At 47.7% G+C, this 19,411-nt stretch overlaps 4 protein-coding genes across 6 annotated transcripts; 3 read left to right on the top strand and 1 right to left on the bottom strand.

The window, feature by feature from the left end:
* Window positions 1-2,807: 2,807 nt before the first annotated feature.
* On the top strand, window positions 2,808-4,813 carry LOC103639585 (probable acyl-activating enzyme 12, peroxisomal). Its single transcript, XM_008662319.3, has one exon. The coding sequence runs from the start codon at window positions 2,912-2,914 to the stop codon at window positions 4,643-4,645; it is 1,734 nt and encodes a 577-aa protein (XP_008660541.1). The 5' UTR covers window positions 2,808-2,911; the 3' UTR covers window positions 4,646-4,813.
* Window positions 4,814-8,170: 3,357 nt separating this feature from the next.
* On the top strand, window positions 8,171-13,594 carry LOC100194264 (uncharacterized). 2 transcript variants are annotated; one of them, XM_008659922.3, is made up of 8 exons: window positions 8,171-8,557; window positions 10,036-10,116; window positions 10,200-10,288; window positions 10,386-10,460; window positions 10,587-10,684; window positions 10,754-11,014; window positions 11,202-11,273; window positions 13,118-13,548. In XM_008659922.3, the coding sequence occupies exons 1-8, from the start codon at window positions 8,432-8,434 to the stop codon at window positions 13,195-13,197; spliced, it is 882 nt and encodes a 293-aa protein (XP_008658144.1). In that variant the 5' UTR covers window positions 8,171-8,431; the 3' UTR covers window positions 13,198-13,548. The 2 variants fall into 2 exon arrangements, with proteins under 2 accessions (XP_008658144.1, NP_001132775.1); NM_001139303.1 differs by having other exon boundaries at window positions 8,260-8,557; window positions 13,234-13,594.
* Window positions 13,595-14,679: 1,085 nt separating this feature from the next.
* On the top strand, window positions 14,680-16,388 carry LOC100194250 (Protein SULFUR DEFICIENCY-INDUCED 1). The gene is made up of 3 exons (NM_001139291.1): window positions 14,680-14,880; window positions 15,201-15,569; window positions 15,685-16,388. The coding sequence occupies exons 1-3, from the start codon at window positions 14,767-14,769 to the stop codon at window positions 16,114-16,116; spliced, it is 915 nt and encodes a 304-aa protein (NP_001132763.1). The 5' UTR covers window positions 14,680-14,766; the 3' UTR covers window positions 16,117-16,388.
* Window positions 16,271-18,722, bottom strand: LOC103639584 (putative vesicle-associated membrane protein 726). Of its 2 annotated transcripts, XM_008662318.3 has the most exons (6): window positions 18,425-18,722; window positions 17,412-17,553; window positions 17,202-17,322; window positions 16,999-17,061; window positions 16,765-16,907; window positions 16,271-16,669 (listed from the first exon to the last, which is right to left on the bottom strand). In XM_008662318.3, coding segments are annotated over exons 1-6 (663 nt in total). In that variant the 5' UTR covers window positions 18,618-18,722; the 3' UTR covers window positions 16,271-16,668. The 2 variants fall into 2 exon arrangements, with proteins under 2 accessions (XP_008660540.1, XP_008660539.1); XM_008662317.2 differs by lacking the exon at window positions 16,271-16,669 and having other exon boundaries at window positions 16,761-16,907; window positions 18,425-18,711.
* Window positions 18,723-19,411: the final 689 nt, after the last annotated feature.

The raw sequence follows: 19,411 nt of genomic DNA, 5'->3' as shown, positions 1-19,411 counted from the left end.
CACACAGTCATCGTCCGATGCTTCTCTTCTCCATTTGCTCCCCCGGTAGGTCCACTATAACACTGGCCCTCTCGCTGCTCTCGGTGGTCTCAGGCTCTCGGGTTCTCGCTCGTCTACCAGACCAGACCTTCCATGCATCGACGGCGACGGCGGAAGACCCACGCATGCACATGCACTGTACGGTCTGTTTTTCTCGAACTCGACGAACGGAGTGGGACAAGGCAACAACCCGATCGCATTCGCATCTACGGGCTGCGGCGCAGGATGCATCGCTTCCGCTGAACGATCTGGTGCACAGTTACACGCAGCCACAGCCACAGGTGATGCATGGTGAGAGACCCACTGTGCCAAGACCAACCTTGGTCAGTCGGTCGGTCCCAAATTCAACTATCTGTTCCGGTAGAATGGTAGATGGCCAAGCAGAAGAGTTCACACGAGCACCTTGCCGACGAGTGTTCAAATGCTCACGCTCACCGACGTAGGCCAAACAGAAGGGAACTGTGGTATTGATGTAAAGACAACCGCTACCGATCGGGCATCAAATACTCAACAAAATCGGAAAAACACTCGACTAACACTTTACCGAGTCTAACTCTCGACAAATAAGTCTTGGCCAATTGTATATCGTCGACGGCTTCTTTACCCAACACTATTTGTCGGACACTTGGCAAAAAAAAGTCGCCGTCACGGCGCCAAGTGACGGTGACGTGACAGAGCCTCTGTCGAGTATCCTCCTTGTGCCGAGTGTTTGATGGACTAGCGCTCGGTGTGGGAGATAGATATTCCCGTGTCCTTACGAGCACAGAAACGTTGTTCCGTCTCGCCCGAGACCAACCTCGGACGGGAGATGTTGTTTCGTCTTACCCGAGGCCAACCTCCCACTCACGGCCTACGAGCCCCTCGGGCTGCAGCGCACTTATGACCTATGAACACCTCAGACTGTGGCATATATTTATGATATGCGCACCCCAGCTTACGTCGCACTCATGACCTATCGGGACTAGGTCCGAGTGCGCATACCGCTTGCACGGAATAACAAGACAAACCGCGCTGAACCCTAGGCTACAGAGGCTAGGAGTCAGCGTAGCTCGAATGATGGTGCTTAGGCCCCATACTGTCGCGTCGTCCGCTATAAAGAACGCAAAACAACACGACGACCCCACGGCCCATGGCGGACATGGTTTCCCTAGGGTCGGTTTTACCATCGTCCAGAGACTCCTTCTTGAGGAAGCCATCGCTGGACGACCCCCTCCTTGGCCTATAAAAGGAGGAGGTCAGTCCTCGTACGAAAAGGGGGACGACCCTAGGAGCGAACAGACACACGAGAAGACGCCCAGACGAACATCTAGACATAAAGACGACGGACCGATGGGAGGAAGGAGGACGCACCGACGAGGACCCAGATGTCGGAGTCCCGCCGCCAAACCAATACTTAGTTATGACTCCGCTCGCCCTTAGCTCAACCTTCTTCACCACAAGAGACTTCGGAGCGAGGTTCGGTAGCGTAAGCCGTAGATGACTAGATGTAGAGACATTCTGTCAGAAACAATATAAATTTTGCTCTCATCGTGCATACTGTCTGTAGTCCAAAACACACACATAGAAATTTACTTGTCGGAGCGAGGTTCGAAGACAACACTTAACCATCATGGAACTGTAACCAAAATGAAAATAAAATTCAGCGATATACCTAAATCAACTAAACTGAAACTAAACTATTGTTTTTTTTGGGGTAAGCAAATAGCAACTGGAGCAGGTCAAACACATCAGGTCTACTAGTCTGCCCTCGATCGTTTCAACAGCCTGAAAAACAACAGTACATGTCATATTTTTCAGAGAAAAAACCTGGTTCAGTACAGGAAACAAAACATCAACCGAATGTGAGACAGATATTATCAGGCTTGTTGCCGACCTGATCTGCGCGCCTGCCAAATCTGAAGCATCAACCACACGCGATCTCTAAGCGGTAAGAACTTAGCATGCTCCAAGTCTGACGAAACAGGTTCGATCTACCCTGAGATATCTGAAAGTAATTCTAATTGTAGCAGGCAAAAATTCTCACTGAAATAACTTGCACATGAGTAATTTGAAGCGTTTATTCAGCAAGCCTAACACAGGAATACCTTCACCCAATTCGGGAACCCCTAGTTCTGGCAGCGCAACACCGGCTTGTTGTTGACGCCCCCTGCGTTGGCGTTCTCTACTTTTGTCGTCCGCCCCCTGCTGTTTTTTTTTTTGGAATCCTGCTGCTAGCGAGCATGAAGCCCATCGTGTGGCTCTAATTCAACGGCCGGGTTACTCGCTACAGGCTCTCGACGGGCCATCCCGCACCGGAACCCCCAACCCGGCAAGCCTGCAAATCAGAGACTGTAGAAGCGGGTAGTACCTGGCGTACGTGCGTGGTCCACAGATCGAGCGAGAACAAGAACAAGCGGTAGTAGGATCGCTACAGGCAGGGGCGCCGGGCGTGGAAAACCGTGCGTGCGCAGTAGGCAAGGAACATGTGAGATCTCCGCCATTTCCACTTCAATTTACTTTGCAACTAGCACTGCCTAGGGCTGCCACGGGTGTTTTTTTGAAAGAGTTCAGAGTCTGTCTGAATATTCAAGAACGACGACTTGGTCCTCTCCACATGCACACGATGTGCACTATCCATATGCACACGATATGATCTGCACTCTCTGCATCCGCATGCATAGGATCGTAAACAAGCGTGAGCCAAGTCTCACCGTATATTGTAACTCTCCTGCCTGCCACTGCCCGAGCGGCCTATATAAACCACCGATCCGCCACGGCCGTGCCAGCACACCAGCCCACTCGCGCCACCACCTCACCTCGCCTCCGCGCGCGGTCGATCACTCCACCACCACACACATCCTCCGTCTTGCACGACCAGCTGCACGGTGTAGCCATGGACCAGCTCCCCAAGCGCCCGGCCAACTACGTGCCGCTGAGCCCCGTGGGGTTTCTGGCGCGCGCCAATGCCGTCTACGCCGACCGCGCGTCCGTCGTCTACGGCGGCGTCCGCTTCACCTGGCGCCAGACGTACGAGCGCTGCCGCCGCCTCGCGTCCGCGCTGCTGTCCCTCGGCGTCCGCAGGGGGGACGTCGTCTCCGTGCTCGCGCCCAACGTGCCGGCCATGTACGAGATGCACTTCGCCGTGCCCATGGCCGGCGCCGTGCTCAACGCCATCAACACGCGCCTCGACGCCGCCGCCGTCGCCACCATCCTGCGCCACTCCGGGGCCAAGCTCTTCTTCGTCGACTACGACTACGTGCGCCTCGCCGGCGACGCGCTCCGCCTGCTCGCCGCCGCCGCCGGCGGCACCGTCCCGCTCGTCGCCGTCGTCGACGACATCGACTCGCCCACGGGGGCCCGGCTCGGGGAGCTCGAGTACGAGGCCCTGGTCGCGCACGGCGACCCCGACGCCGACCTCCCGCCGCTCGCCGACGAGTGGGACGCCGTCACGCTCAACTACACGTCCGGCACCACGTCCGCGCCCAAGGGCGTCGTCTACAGCCACCGCGGGGCGTACCTGAGCACCACCAGCCTGCTGCTGCAGTGGGGGGTGGCCACCGACCCCGTCTACCTCTGGACGCTCCCCATGTTCCACTGCAACGGCTGGACCTTCACCTGGGGCATGGCGGCGCGCGGCGGCGTCAACGTCTGCATCCGCGACGCGCGCCGCGCCGACATCTACCGCGCCATCGCGCGCCACCGCGTCACCCACATGTGCTGCGCGCCCGTCGTCTTCAGCATCCTCCTCGACGGCGACGGCGACGGCGACGGCAGGCAGCTCGAGGCCCCCGTCCACGTCCTCACCGGCGGCGCGCCGCCGCCGGCCGCGCTGCTGGAGCGCGTCGAGCGGATCGGATTCAAGGTCACGCACGCCTACGGCCTCACGGAGGCGACGGGGCCCGCGCTGGCGTGCGAGTGGCGCGACCAGTGGGACCGCCTCCCGCTCCCGGAGCGCGCTCGCCTCAAGGCGCGACAGGGGATCAGCGTCCTGTCCCTCGCCGACGCCGACGTCAAGAACGTCGACACCATGGCCAGCGTGCCGCGCGACGGCAAGAGCCTCGGCGAGATCGTACTCCGGGGCAGCAGCGTCATGAAGGGCTACCTCAACAACCCGGAGGCGAACGACGGCGCCTTCAGGGGCGGCTGGTTCCTCACCGGCGACGTCGGCGTCGTGCACCCGGACGGGTACATCGAGATCAAGGACCGGTCCAAGGACGTGATCATCAGCGGCGGGGAGAACATCTGCAGCAAGGAGGTGGAGGAGGTGCTGTTCCGGCACCCGGCCGTGGCCGACGCGGCGGTGGTCGCGATGCCGCACCCGCGCTGGGGCGAGACGCCGTGCGCCTTCGTCGTGCCCAGGGACGGCAAGGCCCACGGGCTCAGCGAGGACGACGTGCTCGCGTTCTGCGCCAGGCGCATGGCGCGCTTCATGGTCCCCAAGAAGGTGGAGGTCATCGGTGCACTGCCGAGGAACGCGCTGGGAAAGGTTGAGAAGGTCAAGCTCCGGGAGGCGGCACGTAAGCTGGCGCCAACCGTGCCGGCGCAGATAAAGCCAAAAGGGAAGACGACGACCTCAACTGTGGTCGGCGGTGGTCGCTGCGAGGAGCAGCCGGTGTCGAGGTTATAGGTAGCAAAACACTACAGACCATAACTTGTGTTCAACTTCTTTTATGTGCAGTGATATTGTAGGTACTTAATTATTACGTGCACAATGTAAAATACATGCATGGTGTCGAAACGTGAAGGAAATAAATTTCTTTTTTGTTCTGGTTCCAGACAAGAGAGATTGTGATAAGAGTTCCTGCTTTGCACTTCTTTTTATCTCGTTAACCCGGTGGTAGTGACTGAAATTCCAGTACGATAACTAATTCGCGTATTCCACCGGCCAAACCCTTCTCCGTGATCAAATTAATTTCTAGAATTATTATAGACCACAAGTTTTTTTTGTTAACTTGGACCAATTTTACGTAGAATAGCACTAACATCCATAGTACAGTATGGTAACTTATTTGAGCAATTTCCGTATCATTTATTTGGCCATATTAGGCTTCCATAGCATCTTTAATTTGCGACAAGTACATACTACGGAAATTACACCGTTACAAAAAATTGGAGACGATTGAAGTTGTGAATTAGTTTTCATCTCCATCTATTATATGGTTTCCACTACGTATATTCCACCGTATACTCTTTAATTAGGTTTTTGTTTGATTAGGAGCGGATTAAAAGAGATTAAATCCTTATTAGTCAAAATGAAATAGAAATACTTCGCAAAGCTAAATTATAGTAAGATAATATATGAAATTGATTTATATCTCTCACCTCTGAATTTAAGATATATCTAAACTTTAGAAAGTTGTGAAATGTTAAATAATTTTAAACGAAAATAGCATGGTCTGTAAAATCGATCTCAATTCCTCAAAAAAAAAAAATATACAAAAGTCCAAACAAGGCCTTACATTTGTCGCGTGCAAAAAAAGAAAAAGAAAAATATTTTGTAAAGGAATCATATATAGCACGCTTTTCCGGAATAAAGAAACCCCAAAGCCCAAAGGAATTCAAAACACATTTACCACTTCGATTAATCCTTGTTTTGTACGCCAACTGCCGAGAGAAGAGGTCCGCAACATGCACAAAACGTAAAGGAGTCACCGGGAGCAGCAGATTTACCAGTGAAGCGAAGGCTCCTCCCTGCTTTTACCAAAACTATCACGAATGGAATGGCACCACCGGCATGAAATAATAATATATATTGCTATATTTATATATATCTGTTTCTCGTTTGGTAAATGGTAGGTTTTAAACCTTTACAAAAAAACCATGACACGTTTTCCATGCTCCAAGCATCACTATCTCCGTGCATCGTCTAATAAAACTTTATTTGCTTGTCCACACCTCTGACCCGTGTCTCGTGTGGATCATTACTTTGCTGTGCTGATCACAGGCATTTCGAGAGGAAAAAGATCCGACCATCGATAACATGATGTAGATACTCCATTTGTCTATGAATTAATAACTCAACTTTTAGAACTGGCCTCAATTATTTTTTTAAAAGTTTACCTAAGTTTTATAGAAAAGAAGATAAATGCCAATGTATATAGAATTAATATAATTAGGTATACCACGGAATATACTTTTATACTACACCCCTTTTTTTGTCACAGATGTTAGTAAACTTCTATATAGTAATTAGCCGTACGTGTGCCTATCTCGGTCCTCCCCAAGAAAAACAATAGAGCAACAGACACCATATGCAAGTTAGTTGCGCTTTACTACTACCTTACACAGCTTGGATAAAAAGCAAAAAGTGCAGCCACTTTAATTTCATCTCGCGAATTTATTTGACCCTGACCTGTATTAATTTCCTCAAACCGCATGTGTATCATGGACAGTAGATTCCCCCTCTATCTCCAATGAGTCCCAACAAAACAAGCACCACGAAACAAACAGTGACATGCCTACTGTCCACACGAAACACATGTCCACCATCTAAAAAAAAGATTATTAAAACGTTGTCTGATGCCTACGTGAAAGAAGAGGGGGGGGGGGGGGGGGGGGGGGGGGGGGGGGGGGAGGAGGAGACATTGCAGTTGGTCCCATACTTTCCACAGTGGTTGATGGTAAAACCCCCTAAGGCCTTCTTTGGATAGAGAGGGATTGAAGTGTATTTTAGGGATTGAAAGAGAAATTAGTTCATATTACATTTCAATACACATTGCACCACTTCAATCCAAAATTACCCAAACAAACACTAATCGAGGAGGGATCAATGCCTCCAATTCCTCCTCGATTGGTGTAACCGAACAAAGCCTTTACAGTTAATCCTTGTACTGCAGTGGTGAACGGTATACTCGCTTCAACCCCAAATATAAAGCACTGTTGAGGGCAGGTTGGAAGGGGACGAGTACCTCTGTTGATGAGCACGAGATTGTGCGTACGAAGAGTGCGCGCGGCATGCACGAGAACACGCACGCAAAAAAGGAAAGAAAAGGAACATGCCATTCGTGGCTGTACTCTCTGATCCTGATGGTTATTAGAACTAGTGACATGCATACTTGGTCTGCAACGGTTCGTCCTTATCTTCTTTCTCTTTTGGTTTTGTGGATGGCCATGATAGAGAACAAAACACGCTCCTGCAGGCCAGCTGAACGGCGTGTGGCCAGACCCAGACGTACGACGCTCGAACATACTCTCCCTCTCTCTCTAGTTTAATTTAATCTGTTCTGAAAGCCTCACATGAAATGTTAAACATGTTGGATCCGGTCCCTTTTTTTTATCTTTATTTTTTGATCTAGACGGTTTTCCAAAGTTCCAAAACACGTAGCTGTCTGTCGCCCATCGTGTCGTGAGTGCCGTGCCGGCGGATCGGACGCTCGCGGATGCCGCCGCGGGGTTTGTTTTCCCGTTTCTGCCGGCCTTGCCGTTGGCTGGCGATGCCGTTTCGTCACTTGCGGCAGCTGGCTCGCTCCGTCCTCCGATCCAGTCCAGGCGTGCGTGCACTAGCTGCCCTGGATCGCGCTCCTGTCCTGCTTCACCTGGAAGGGGTTGGACGTGGCGAGACGATGGAACGGATGATGAGTCCGGTGCCGGCGTCCTTCTCCTTGATGGCACCGATGGCCGGCCAGTGAGTCTGACGAATTGGCAACCACGTACGGAGTTATCGAGCAAAGTGACCGTTGTTTTTTTATAACTAGAATCCAAATACAGAGATCAATCGGCTTGACACTATGTTCTTTGGGTTTTTTATGGCATCTCACTCCTGACCGTTTCAGAAGTTTTGCTTTTTAGATTATCCAACGATCTGTCGGGGTCTCTCAAACCTATTTGAAGTGGAAAGTGAATTTAGATATTCTTCTTTTATTCTGCTTCTGTGCTGAAAAAGGAGTTCCTCGCCATTTTTAAAACACATTAATTACGTACATGCCAAAGTGAGAGTGACAGAATTTGAGGGGAAACCGAAACATTCGTGAGAATCAACAGACTGTTTTTCCAGTCCCACAAAAACAGCCGGTTCAGTCGTCAGGTTTTGAGAGATCGTACAGACAAAACGATGCAACCAGCAAGCGAGTGATCATCACCAGAACATGATCCTTTTGGTCAAGCACCAAGACACAGATCATCAATCAAGTGTCGAGATTACGGTAGGGTAGCCACTACAATGACTATGGACCATACCACCGACTATCAAAACAAGAAGTGTGAATCTCCACGCAACACTTTATCCGAATTCGGAGCAGCAGCCGCCGCGGATGCCGTTAAACCCTAACTCCCAACCTCTTCTTTGTCACACTATTTCTAGGGTTTTACATGCACCAACAGGAGCCCCTTCCGTCACTTCGCCTCCAACAACAGCAGCGCCGCCGCCGCCGCCGCCGCCACTTAATCGCCGGGATCGTCGCCGGAGGAAAGCGCCATGGATCGGTACCAGCGGGTGGAGAAGCCGCCGCCCGAGCCCGCCGCCATCGGCGAGAATGAGGTCCGCATCACCACTCAGGGCCTCGTCCGCAACTACGTCACCTACGCCACCTCCCTCGTCCAGGTACTGAGCTTGTTGCGGTAGCCGTTATGCTACTGGGACGACTTGTCCACCAGCGTCCGTGCTTCCTACATCGATCTGCTTGGGCTCCCTGCGTCAGACCACATCTTACTGCCGCATGTGGAGACGGCAATAATTGCCTAGCGCCGACGTTCCGCGGTGCTGAGAAGTGAGGGTTTCGGATCGGAGCATACGCATTTTAGAGAGCTGTCGCTGTATATTTTTTTTTGAAACTTCGGTTTGTCCTATAGAGTTGCCTACTAGTTGCTGGCGGCGTCCTTGTGGTGCGGTATGTCACAGTTCTGCGATTTGCTTCACCTTATGTGTTGTATCGCATCAGTTTCTTGCGAGGTAAGGTGGAGCATATATGCAAACTAAAGCTATGGAACCGTGTAACATTGAGTCACGATTTGTCATCCCTTTTCAGGATTTAAGGGGATTGGAACCGCGTAGCATTGAGCGACGATTTGTCGACTGTTTGTTCAGGATTTAGCTATTCTGATGTTGCGTGTGATTGGTACGCTTGATTTTGCGGTTTGTGCATAGTGTGTTGGTTAAGTATTGGTTGTGCTTGTGCCCTTCTTGGGTGCAATTGAAGTGCGGCATGTAGTGTAACCATTAACACATCTTTTGATGGTCTGCTGTTCATCAAGCTGTTGCTATTTTAGTTGTTGTTGCCCGTATCAGTCAGTAAAGGTGCATATCCCCTGATAATGTTGTGCAGCCAAGATTGACACATTCCTTGAGCTGAACCATTCATTTCAAAACCAACAATACAGAAATTATGCTCCCACGACTCCACTGCCATTTTTTTTCTCAATAAAAGGATGTGTGGTCCAAATCAAAATAGGATTGCTAGTTATATTGACATTATGTCCAACCACTTGCTCATCTACATACCTTGTATGTTTGTGTCTACCTTTCCCAGCCCTCTTTGCTTTAGTTTTTAGCATAGCCCCCTCTTGCCTCAGAAAATACTTGACGATGAGGCTGCAATTTGTGAGCAGTGCTGGACATTGACTGTCCTCAGATCATCTCAACTTCAAGGATGGCACCTAGTGTGGACCTAATGCATGACCTAAGGGAGCCCCTTTTATACGATAATGCATACAGGATAAACCGAACCAGAGCTCAGATACAACATTCAGTTGGTTCTTGTGAACTGTTGTTTATTTGCAGTATTTCTCAATAATCCAATGGACATCATCTTAACTTCTTTGAGGCATTAAACAACTGCTGTAGTTAATGGGAATTGTTACCTATGTTGATGTTTTATTTGTGGAGAAGTCTGATTGCAATCTCAAATTCGGGAATGACAATTGCAAGCCAGCCCATAACACAATATTCATGATCATTTTGTTCCTGTACAAATCTGATTTGAAATTTCTGCTTAAGTAGGTAATATTCGAAGTACAATATCATCCATATTAGTCACCTAATTTTTCCATATTATCTATCTTATATTAGCCTTTTCAAATCAGGAAAAACAGGTGAAGGAAATTGTGTTGAAGGCTATGGGACAGGCTATAAGCAAGGCAGTGGCTATTGCTGAGATCATAAAGGTTGGTTTGCCAATTTCATTAACTGCCTACTTGTAGTCACCATCTTCTAGACTTTTGTGATTCGTGCCTCTACCGAACTGCAGAAGAGGATTCCTGGTTTGCATCAAGATACAATAATCAGTTCTGTCAGTATTACTGATGTATGGGAGCCCATTGAGGAAGGACTTGTACCGTTGAGTACTTGAGTTTCACAACACTGTTTTTTTTAGGTTTTTATATTGCTGGATCATCCATTTGCATTTTTATTGATATATGGTGTATGTTTGCAGATTGGAGATGACTCGTCATGTTTCAATGATATCGATTTCCTTGTCACCTAAGGAGCATAACAAGAATTCACCTGGGTATTCTGTTTGTTTTGCTTCTTTTATGATAAAAGTTTCTTTAGTTTATCAACTGATAGCTATCCGGGCTATTAGAGTGCAGCAATATTCAGTCTATTTCAAAGTAATATTTTTGTTCTTCTGCAGGTATCAAGCTCCTCTACATTCGGATCTTAAGCCACAAAGATATCAGCAACCTCAGCAATATCAACAGTACCAGCCAAGACAACATCAAGTTCAAACGGGTGAAAATCTGTCAGTAAATTGAATTGTACTATTTTGATCAAGGGCTAATCTGTTATAATGTATTGAAGATTCATATGGACGCGGCCGAGGCAGAAGCAGGGGCCGAGGAAGGGGCTGGGGTACTAGGGGTGGGTACGGCGGAGGCTATGGTGGATATGAATATGATAACAACCAAGTAGGTTATGGTGGGTATGAACACCACGGTGGATATGGACATCAAGGTGGATATGGAAACCAGGGAGGATATGGCCACAACCAAGGTGGCTATGGCCACGACCAAGGTGGCTATGGCGGTTATGGTTACAACCAAGGTGGATATGGAGGATATGGTGTGTACTAAAATGAATACTTGTTTACCATATTAGTCAATTTTTCAACAACATTGCTGAAACATTTGTAATCCCTATATCATCAATTCACTCCTCCAGATTGCTTCAGTTCATATATTCAGCTTTTCTTGGTTTCATCTTGTTGGTTCTATACAATCATGTATGATGATAGTATTTTTGCCATCAGAAAATGGAGGCTGGAACTACAACCGGAACAGAGGCGGTGGCGGCCGAGGACGAGGCAATTGGGGCTATGGTGGTATGTAGTCTGTCACTGTCAGTCTCAGTAATCTTTGCTCTATAGATTTTTGCAAAGTTAGCAGTGCTGGGCATTCTGTCATGACTGAAAATTTGGGTCCGTTCTTTAGTTCTTTTTCTATTTTGGTTTTTAGAGATCGTGAACTGAAGTTTTGCCCAAGAAAGCAAGAACTGTTGATTCGGTCTTCAGTCTTCTATTTCGGTTTGTCGGTTGTAACCGAGCATACCAAGAGACAAAGGATGACTGCTCAGATATAGCTAGGGGTGGTAATGTATTACGATTTAAATGTTTCTTCATGGTTCGTTTGGGTCCTTAGTTAACTTTAGTTAAAAAATGAATAGAAATAGAGCCCAATACTACTTTGAACCGATCCTTAAATTTTATAATGTAAAATATAGAGCCAATTACCACCCCTAGATCTAGCTGAGACAAGGGAGTTGGGCTGCTCCAGTCCCCGGAGAAGGGGTCGGTCTCAGCAAGTCACATGCCTCGAGGACTGGCGTGGTGGCGCTGGCAGCTGAGGCGGCCAATCTCCCTCATTGGAGCAGCTGTCGGCCTTCGTTGGTCTTGCCTACACTGGCCGAGCAGCAGTGACCCCCAGGCGGCCTTCTCTGGTCAAGCAGCAGTGACCCCGCCTACTAGCCGGGAAGTGGTGACACACTGGCCTCCCTTGTTAGCAGGCAGAGCATTGAGTGCACCTCGTCCAAGCCGCGGTAGCCCATGTGAATGTGAGGTTGAGAGAGAGATGGGAGAGAATCTGAGAATGATTGAGAGATAAAGACGAGACCAAGTACACAGACCATGGATCAAATGATAAGGTCCTGGTTAATTGAGAAAGACGACCAAAGCGTATCGGTCGCCAGCCACTTGCACCCGAACATAGAACCTAGGGTCTATAGTTCGGCCATTTGGTCTCGGTCTCGGTTTCGGGTTATTTTGCCCACCTTGACAAATCTTACCGAGTTGCCCTTCTGACCGTAAGTGTTGTTTGGGCATATCTAGTAACAAAATATCATAGGGGAACACGATTATTAGTTTTGTTTCTTTTCTTCAGTAGACTCTTTTTTTATTCTAAATATAGTAATAACTGAAATAATTTGCCAAGCAGTACCTTAGATTGGATGGTGACTATCCTGTAACAAGAAGGTTCTTAAAAAGTAGAATTGCAGCATGGTTGGTGTTATGGATGGCTGGGGGCACTATAGTACCGCCCTGACAGTTCGTGTTTCTATTTGAATCATTATCTCATTGGTAGTTATCCCTTCAGGCTTCAGATTAATGATGTACTCCCTCCGTCCCATAATATAAGACGTAGCCACTTTTTATTCTTGTCCCACAATATAAGGCGTGCCTCTCTATGCATGCGTACATCATGCAGTGATATAGAGAGAATTAAATACATTTATTGGTCTTTGAACCAGAGTTGGTTACGCCTTATATACTGAGACGTTGGTTACGCCTTATATACTGAGACGGAGGGATTATTCAGTAAGGATCTCGTAGAAACTTTTCAGATCTAAATTCTCTTAAGAAGTGTTTCTGTTGATGAATTGGAATTACTTATTGAAACCATTTGGGTGGTAGGCTTGATTCTGACTAAAAGGTATTTTTTCATTAAAAAACCATGTAAACAAAAATACTCTTCAAAAAACTTAGAATATTTTGTGGTGAAGAACCACCTAAGTATAACCTAGCTTAAAAAAAGAACTAACTAAAAACTACGGTTGCTAAAAATGAAGGAAGCCAGGCAACAGGTGTTTCTGCTTGCTAAGGTATAAAAACCAGAAACGTATTTAGTAATTCTCGAATGAAATGTTTTCTTATCTAACGTGTTGATTCTACAGATTGTTGTAAGATTCGAAAACCTCTCGTTGCCAAACGGGGTCTAAAAGAAGTTTGTGAGGTTGTTCTTGTTGTGAGGTGAACTCCTTAAAAAGCAAGTTGTGGCACTACTATACAGGTCCTGGATATGACCGTGGTGGCAGAGGCGCAGGTGGCCCTGGCGGCAGGGGCTATGTTCGAGGCCGTGGACGAATGGGTGGCGGCCGTGGACGGGGCAACCAAAACTACTATTAGAGCAAGGGCATTTTCCACGGCCGTATTGCTGTATGTTTCCTCTAGTCCTCCCAGATTTTAGTATAATCGCCAATGGTGCCTGTACCATTGCATCAATTCCGTGGGATTTTGACATTAGTCCTTCAGTTTTCCCTGGGACATCTTTCCTGTATTTAAGAGTGCATTTTTGATAGTTCATCAGCATCCAGTTACGCGTTTCTCCGCACTGTGTATTTTGGTGATAGTTTAAGAGCCCAGCTGTTTGTACCTTGGCTCCAGAAGAACTGGAACCTGTTGACTGTTGTGCTGTAGTGATTCTACGGCCTGTCTGGAATCGCGTACGCATAATCACATTCTTTGCGAAAATAATTTGAGAATGCCACCCAAGCTACTTGATTTAGAATTTTGGTGAAAAAACCCCCGACAATCCCACCCAAACTACTATTTATTGATCATGTTTCGGTGGAACGAGCAATAACCGGTGGTAACTGGCACAGTGACTTGAACCTGAAAGGAAACTGCAAATCTAGGCAAGCTTTTACTAGTACTCTTTCCGTTTTAGTTTGTAAATCGTTTTAGCTTTTTACATCAATTTAACCATAGCTTAAAAAGAAAAAAAATGAGATTGGGATGATTCGATTGATTGGGAGGCGCTGTCTCATTCTTTACTGAGTTGTCCATCATGGTGGTGAGATATGCTTTGATTATCACTGGCAAATTTATCATAAGAATTTTGTGGTGTAGAGTTGCTCATCAGCCCGGTACGTGCGATATCCTTCATAATCATATGGATATATTTCTGGTTAAAGCTTCTCTGCACCCCTTGTCTAAACCACATAATCCCAGCCAGCCGCTAGATAGGATCGGTACTGTGAGCTTTTCGTGTGGTGTGATGACTAATAAAATAGTGCAGGATTCATTTGGCGAGCTGGCATGAGGGTGGTGAGCACGGAGGAAGCTGAGGATCCCACACGACATCGGGCCCTCGAGCTCATTCATGATGGATGGGTATTGGTCGTTGGATCCCCATCCCCTCCAGTCTCCAGTGCCACGTGCATCTTTTGCGTGACGCGAAGGGGTCGCCGGGTCCGGGGCAAATCCGGATAGCTACTGGACACGGCCCGACGAACTTGCCCAGGTACGCAGGCTCCGGCCGGCCCGACCACACTTTCAGGTCCAAGTGACGACTGAACCTGGACGGCTTCCCGGCCTCGTGCGCAGCCCGGGCAGGTTCACGATCTGGTGTGGCACGTCGTCGCGCTCGCTGCTAAGTACCTGCTCTGCTGCTGGTTATAAACAACAGCGACAGCTCCCCTTCCTCGCCGTGGTGTCGACCTGACCGTACGTATTCCGCGGCGAATCATCGACCCGGGAGAGCTTCGTCTATCATTAGCTACAGCGTCTACCTGGAGGAGGAGCTAGTAGGAAGCTAAGAGGCATGGATCAGCTGGTCGCCATGGCGATGGCTCAGCCGTCGAGCCCGACCTCGCTGCACGTCGCGCACAAGATCCCGGCCGGCGACGGGCCTTACGCAAGGGCCAAACACTTCCAGGTAAAAGCATCCATCTCTTTCCATTCTTGCATGGGCAATGCTTATATATGGAGAAATTTGAGTTGGTTCCCACGATTATTACTGATCCGATTTTTATTCTGGTGATTAGTTTACTGTCACACAAAATGACATATATACCTTGCGATCTATAATAGGGCCTTTTACATTACCTGCTGGGTAAAGTTTAGCAATATCTAAACATAACCTACATCGAGATACAATGCATAGCAAAAAGAAGAAGAAAAAACAAATAAAACAATCGCTGTTAACATCTAGTCCATTACTAATCGACATGATCTTAATTTATTCGAACAATTAAGCTGGTGGAGAAGGACCTGGACGCGTCGATCGCGTGGTTCTGGAAGGCGATCGGCACGGGCGACAAGGTGGACAGCGCGCTCAAGGACATGGCGGTGGTGATGAAGCAGCGCGGGTACCTGGCGGAGGCCATCGGCGCCGTCCGGTCGCTGCGGCACCTGTGCCCGAAGCAGTCGCAGGAGTCGCTGGACAACATCCTCCTCGACCTCTACAAGGCCAGCGGGCGGACCAAGGAGGAGATCGAGCTGCTCAAGCAGAAGCTCCGCAAGATCTACCTTGGCGAGGCGTTCCATGGCAAGACCACCAAGCGCGCCCGCTCGCACGGCCGCAAGATCCACGTCTCCATCAAGCAAGAGACCTCGCGCGTCCTGGTGCGCGCGCGCGCGGCTTCCCCGCCGGCCGCCCGCCCGGCACTTGTTGTTCATTTCACTCTTCCAGAGTTCCACTGCCAGTGCCAGTAAGTATATATGTGTACTGTACATGCAGGGCAACCTCGCGTGGGCGTACATGCAGCAGCGCAACTTCATGGCGGCGGAGGTGGTGTACCGGAAGGCGCAGATGATCGACCCGGACGCCAACAAGGCGTGCAACCTCGCGCTCTGCCTCATCGAGCAGGCCCGGCTCGCCGACGCCCAGCTCGTCCTCACCGACGTGCTCGCTGGGAGGTACCAGGCGCGCGACCAGCAGGACGGCAAGATCGTCCGGAAAGTGGAGGAACTGCTGGCCCGGATCATGGCGCAGACGTGGCAGGGCGGCGGCGGCGGTCGACGACGCCGGGACGAGAGCGACGACGACGACTGGGTTGAGAACCAGATGCTGGCTCTGCTGGACGTGGCGGTGCCGTACCGGAAGACCAGCAGGAGGCTGCCCGTCTTCGAGGAGATCTCGCCTATCTACAAGGAGCAGGTGGCTTGCTAGAAGCTACACTACATATATAGATCAGTAGCAGCAGCATCTTTTGATCGAGTCGAGTGTGTGCCGAATTTTTGTCTAGCTCACAGCTTTTGGATCAACTCCGTAGCAACAGCAGTAGCATCAGCTCATGCTCAAGCATACATGTGTGCAGTGCATATTTATGTCATATATAGTCGTGTATGTGCTTGATGTGTACATATCTTTGTTCATTCCATTTCTCCGCTAGTCATCAGTCAGAAAGTGTTACGGAAGCAGATTGAGATGGATTACAGGAGAAATTTGTTCGTTTTGCCGTCAATCTCTTCTACTAATACAGAAACGGCGGGATATTTATCCAAACCACCACTACAATTATTTAAAATATGAGAGAGCCCTGTTATAGCTTTGAGCCCAACGATCTAGACATGACTAAGAACAATAATGTGATCAATGTCAACATCACAAAGACGAGATGGATTTTGGCCGTGCGGTGTGATACCAATAATGCACCTTCTATGTTTTTTTTTCCTTCCCTTTTCCACGTTCTTCTTTTCTTTCCTGTGTGTCTGCTTCTTATCTGCATGAACAAAACAACATCAAACTGAAGGAAAAGCATAGGTACAATACATCAGTCGTAACATGTGAGATTTCGGCTCTATAATTCCACATCACCAGCAATTCAAGTCCTTGCAAACTGTCAAGACAATGAGGAGGATCAGCGCAACCACGATGCCGAAAACGATGAGCTTCATCTTCATGTTTTCCCACCACATCTTCCGTCGTATCTTTGTTCCCTGTTGCCTGAAATCTTGTGCCTACGGGGGAAACTAAAGCGGTGAGCTTGGTGATAGTCAGATCGATGGAACCAATGGATTGCACATGCATGAGATCATATATATGAGGAACCTGTGATCGGAGATCCTCCGTTTTATCCACAAGGAGCTCGATTTTTTCGCCACGATCTAATACCTGATGACCAATGTAGAGCCATTTGAGCATCACTTTTTTAGTAAATCAAAGTAAAGAAAAAAGATAGTTGATTCCTAAAGCTTCATCAATCCCCATAAGATTAGTAACTGATAACCATTGTAGAAAAAGGACAGATCCACCTTCTCGATGTTTTGCATCATCACTCCTTTGACCTCTGTGACTTGAGCCTTCACTTTTGCAAGTTTGTCGATCTCCTCAGGGTGCTGGTCACAATACCTCATGTGCTCCTTGAGTTTAGGCCTAGGAGGAAAAAAAAAAAGATTTGAAATTAGTACTAAAAGTCACCCAGGACATATATAAAGAAGTATCAGTAGGAGACGGTTTAGTACCCGTATTCTCGCTTGAGGCCATTGGCACTAGCATTTTTGGCTTTACCTCCGCTATATTTCTTGGAAAAATCTTCTTTGACTCTCTCAATAAATCCAACTGGAAGCTGGCGACCAGCTGACTCGGTAGCAACAACGCAGTACGCTGCAGATCAAAGGCATCGTCACATGAAAAACATGCACAACGCTTCTACAATTTGTTATTCGGTAGAGTGATGCTGCTATATCTTGTTACTACTGAAGGGAACGTATCTCGTGCTCACGCGACGTCCGTGCTCATGTGAGCACTTTAAATCGTGAGTGTTCCTTCTTAATCCAACGATCAAGCTGCTGGCCAGGAACACTCATCGTAAGACATGCACAGCTTGTGCCCATATAAAAGGATAAACTTATGATCCAAACTCAAATATAATTTTTTGCGTGCATGACTACATTCTAGATCGGTATGAGATATGAACTTTGTGACATTCCTCGTATGTTCTACAAAACTTGACATAAAAGAATATTGTAAAAAAAACAATGTTAACTACTTGTGTCAGAGTTATCTTTACCCACAATACTGTAAACGTTTGAATCTATTACAAAAGACCGCCAAAGGAACCTGAACATTATTGTTATGAAAACCGTAAGCTTCTTCATCATTTTTTTAAAAAAAATATCTAAAACTTGCCTCACGACCTACACATGTCAACCATACCATGACATTTAACCTCGTTCGTAGAAAAATAATAGGATATTATCATGCTAACGACATTGATCAATTCAAACACCTTGGGCAAAGTTTGACACTACAATTAAAGCCACGCTTGTTGATATAATTAAAAACAACCCCCTGCGGGGCTACAATGCAACTTTGGACTTGCTTTCTTCATTATCATTATCAAGTAAAAGATTGTAAGATGCCAGGTTTTAATTACTTGTGTCATCAAGTAAAACTTGCATAGGCAATAGGATCACATTTGTTGACTTATAAGCGTGTGGGAGAGAGAGAGCGAAGCAAGAACAAGGTGCATTACTGAATCCATCATAAATGTGGTAGTTGAATGTGTGCCCATCACAATTGTAGTTGAAGCGATTGTTGTTGGCGGGGAGTTTCTGTAGGCATTGTGCAGCAACGGAGGCAAAGTTGCCGGAGACCTCAGCATGGTCCGCTAGGACGATGGTGCCTCGCGCCACGAAGCTATACACCAACGTGCGTTGTTGCCCCATCTCTCCGACCACCGACGACGCCGGCCTGTGAAGGAGGAGTCTCAGAGGTGGTGGAGCGAAGGGATGGGCGGGAGTGGTGAAGGATGGGGGATGGCCGTTGTGTTTGGAGGTGGTAGAGAATTGTTGTGGCTAGGAACCATGGATGTAATGCTAAATTTAGACTTGTGGTGGGTGTTGTGTATCTTGTGGTTGCATGCTCCTTGCTTATTTTTCTTTTCATTTTTTTAAAATACCATGTTTATCCTTAACTAAGAGGGGATTGCATAGAAGTAGGCTAAGTTGTGACTAGTTTATTGTGCTAGTCCTAGCATGCATGGTGCCTCATACAATATATAGTACATACTAGCATAAACTATGCAACAAGTTAGTATTTGGTTGTTTTGGACATGCAAGGTATGTTTAGTAGGATTGTGGTTATTTGCTACCATTGTGTTGCATTTAGGAATGATAGCGTGTCGAGTAGAACACAGATGAAATGAATATTTTTTGTGACAATTTTATAATTGACAAAACTTTATACCCACATCTATACTCGGAGGTAACATTTTGCACCCATGCCCACATGTGTCCTCACCCATGGTTACGTTGACACTATAATAGACATAATCCTTTGCATTTTAAGCATGACTGAATGAAATGACACACTTACACATGTATGAAATCCATTTTGATAATGCAGTAAGAGATAATAGAATATTGGAGCTAACCATATTATCAAAGCGACTAACTCATCAATAAACTTTTTCCCATGAGAAATCTAATTCTTTCATAATTTTATATGAATTCCTCACTAA

This window comes from Zea mays, chromosome 9 (assembly GCF_902167145.1).
Source record: "Zea mays cultivar B73 chromosome 9, Zm-B73-REFERENCE-NAM-5.0, whole genome shotgun sequence".
Lineage (NCBI taxonomy): Eukaryota > Viridiplantae > Streptophyta > Magnoliopsida > Poales > Poaceae > Zea > Zea mays.
Note: the sequence above shows the minus strand (reverse complement) of the source record. Positions and strands in the feature narration are given on the sequence as shown.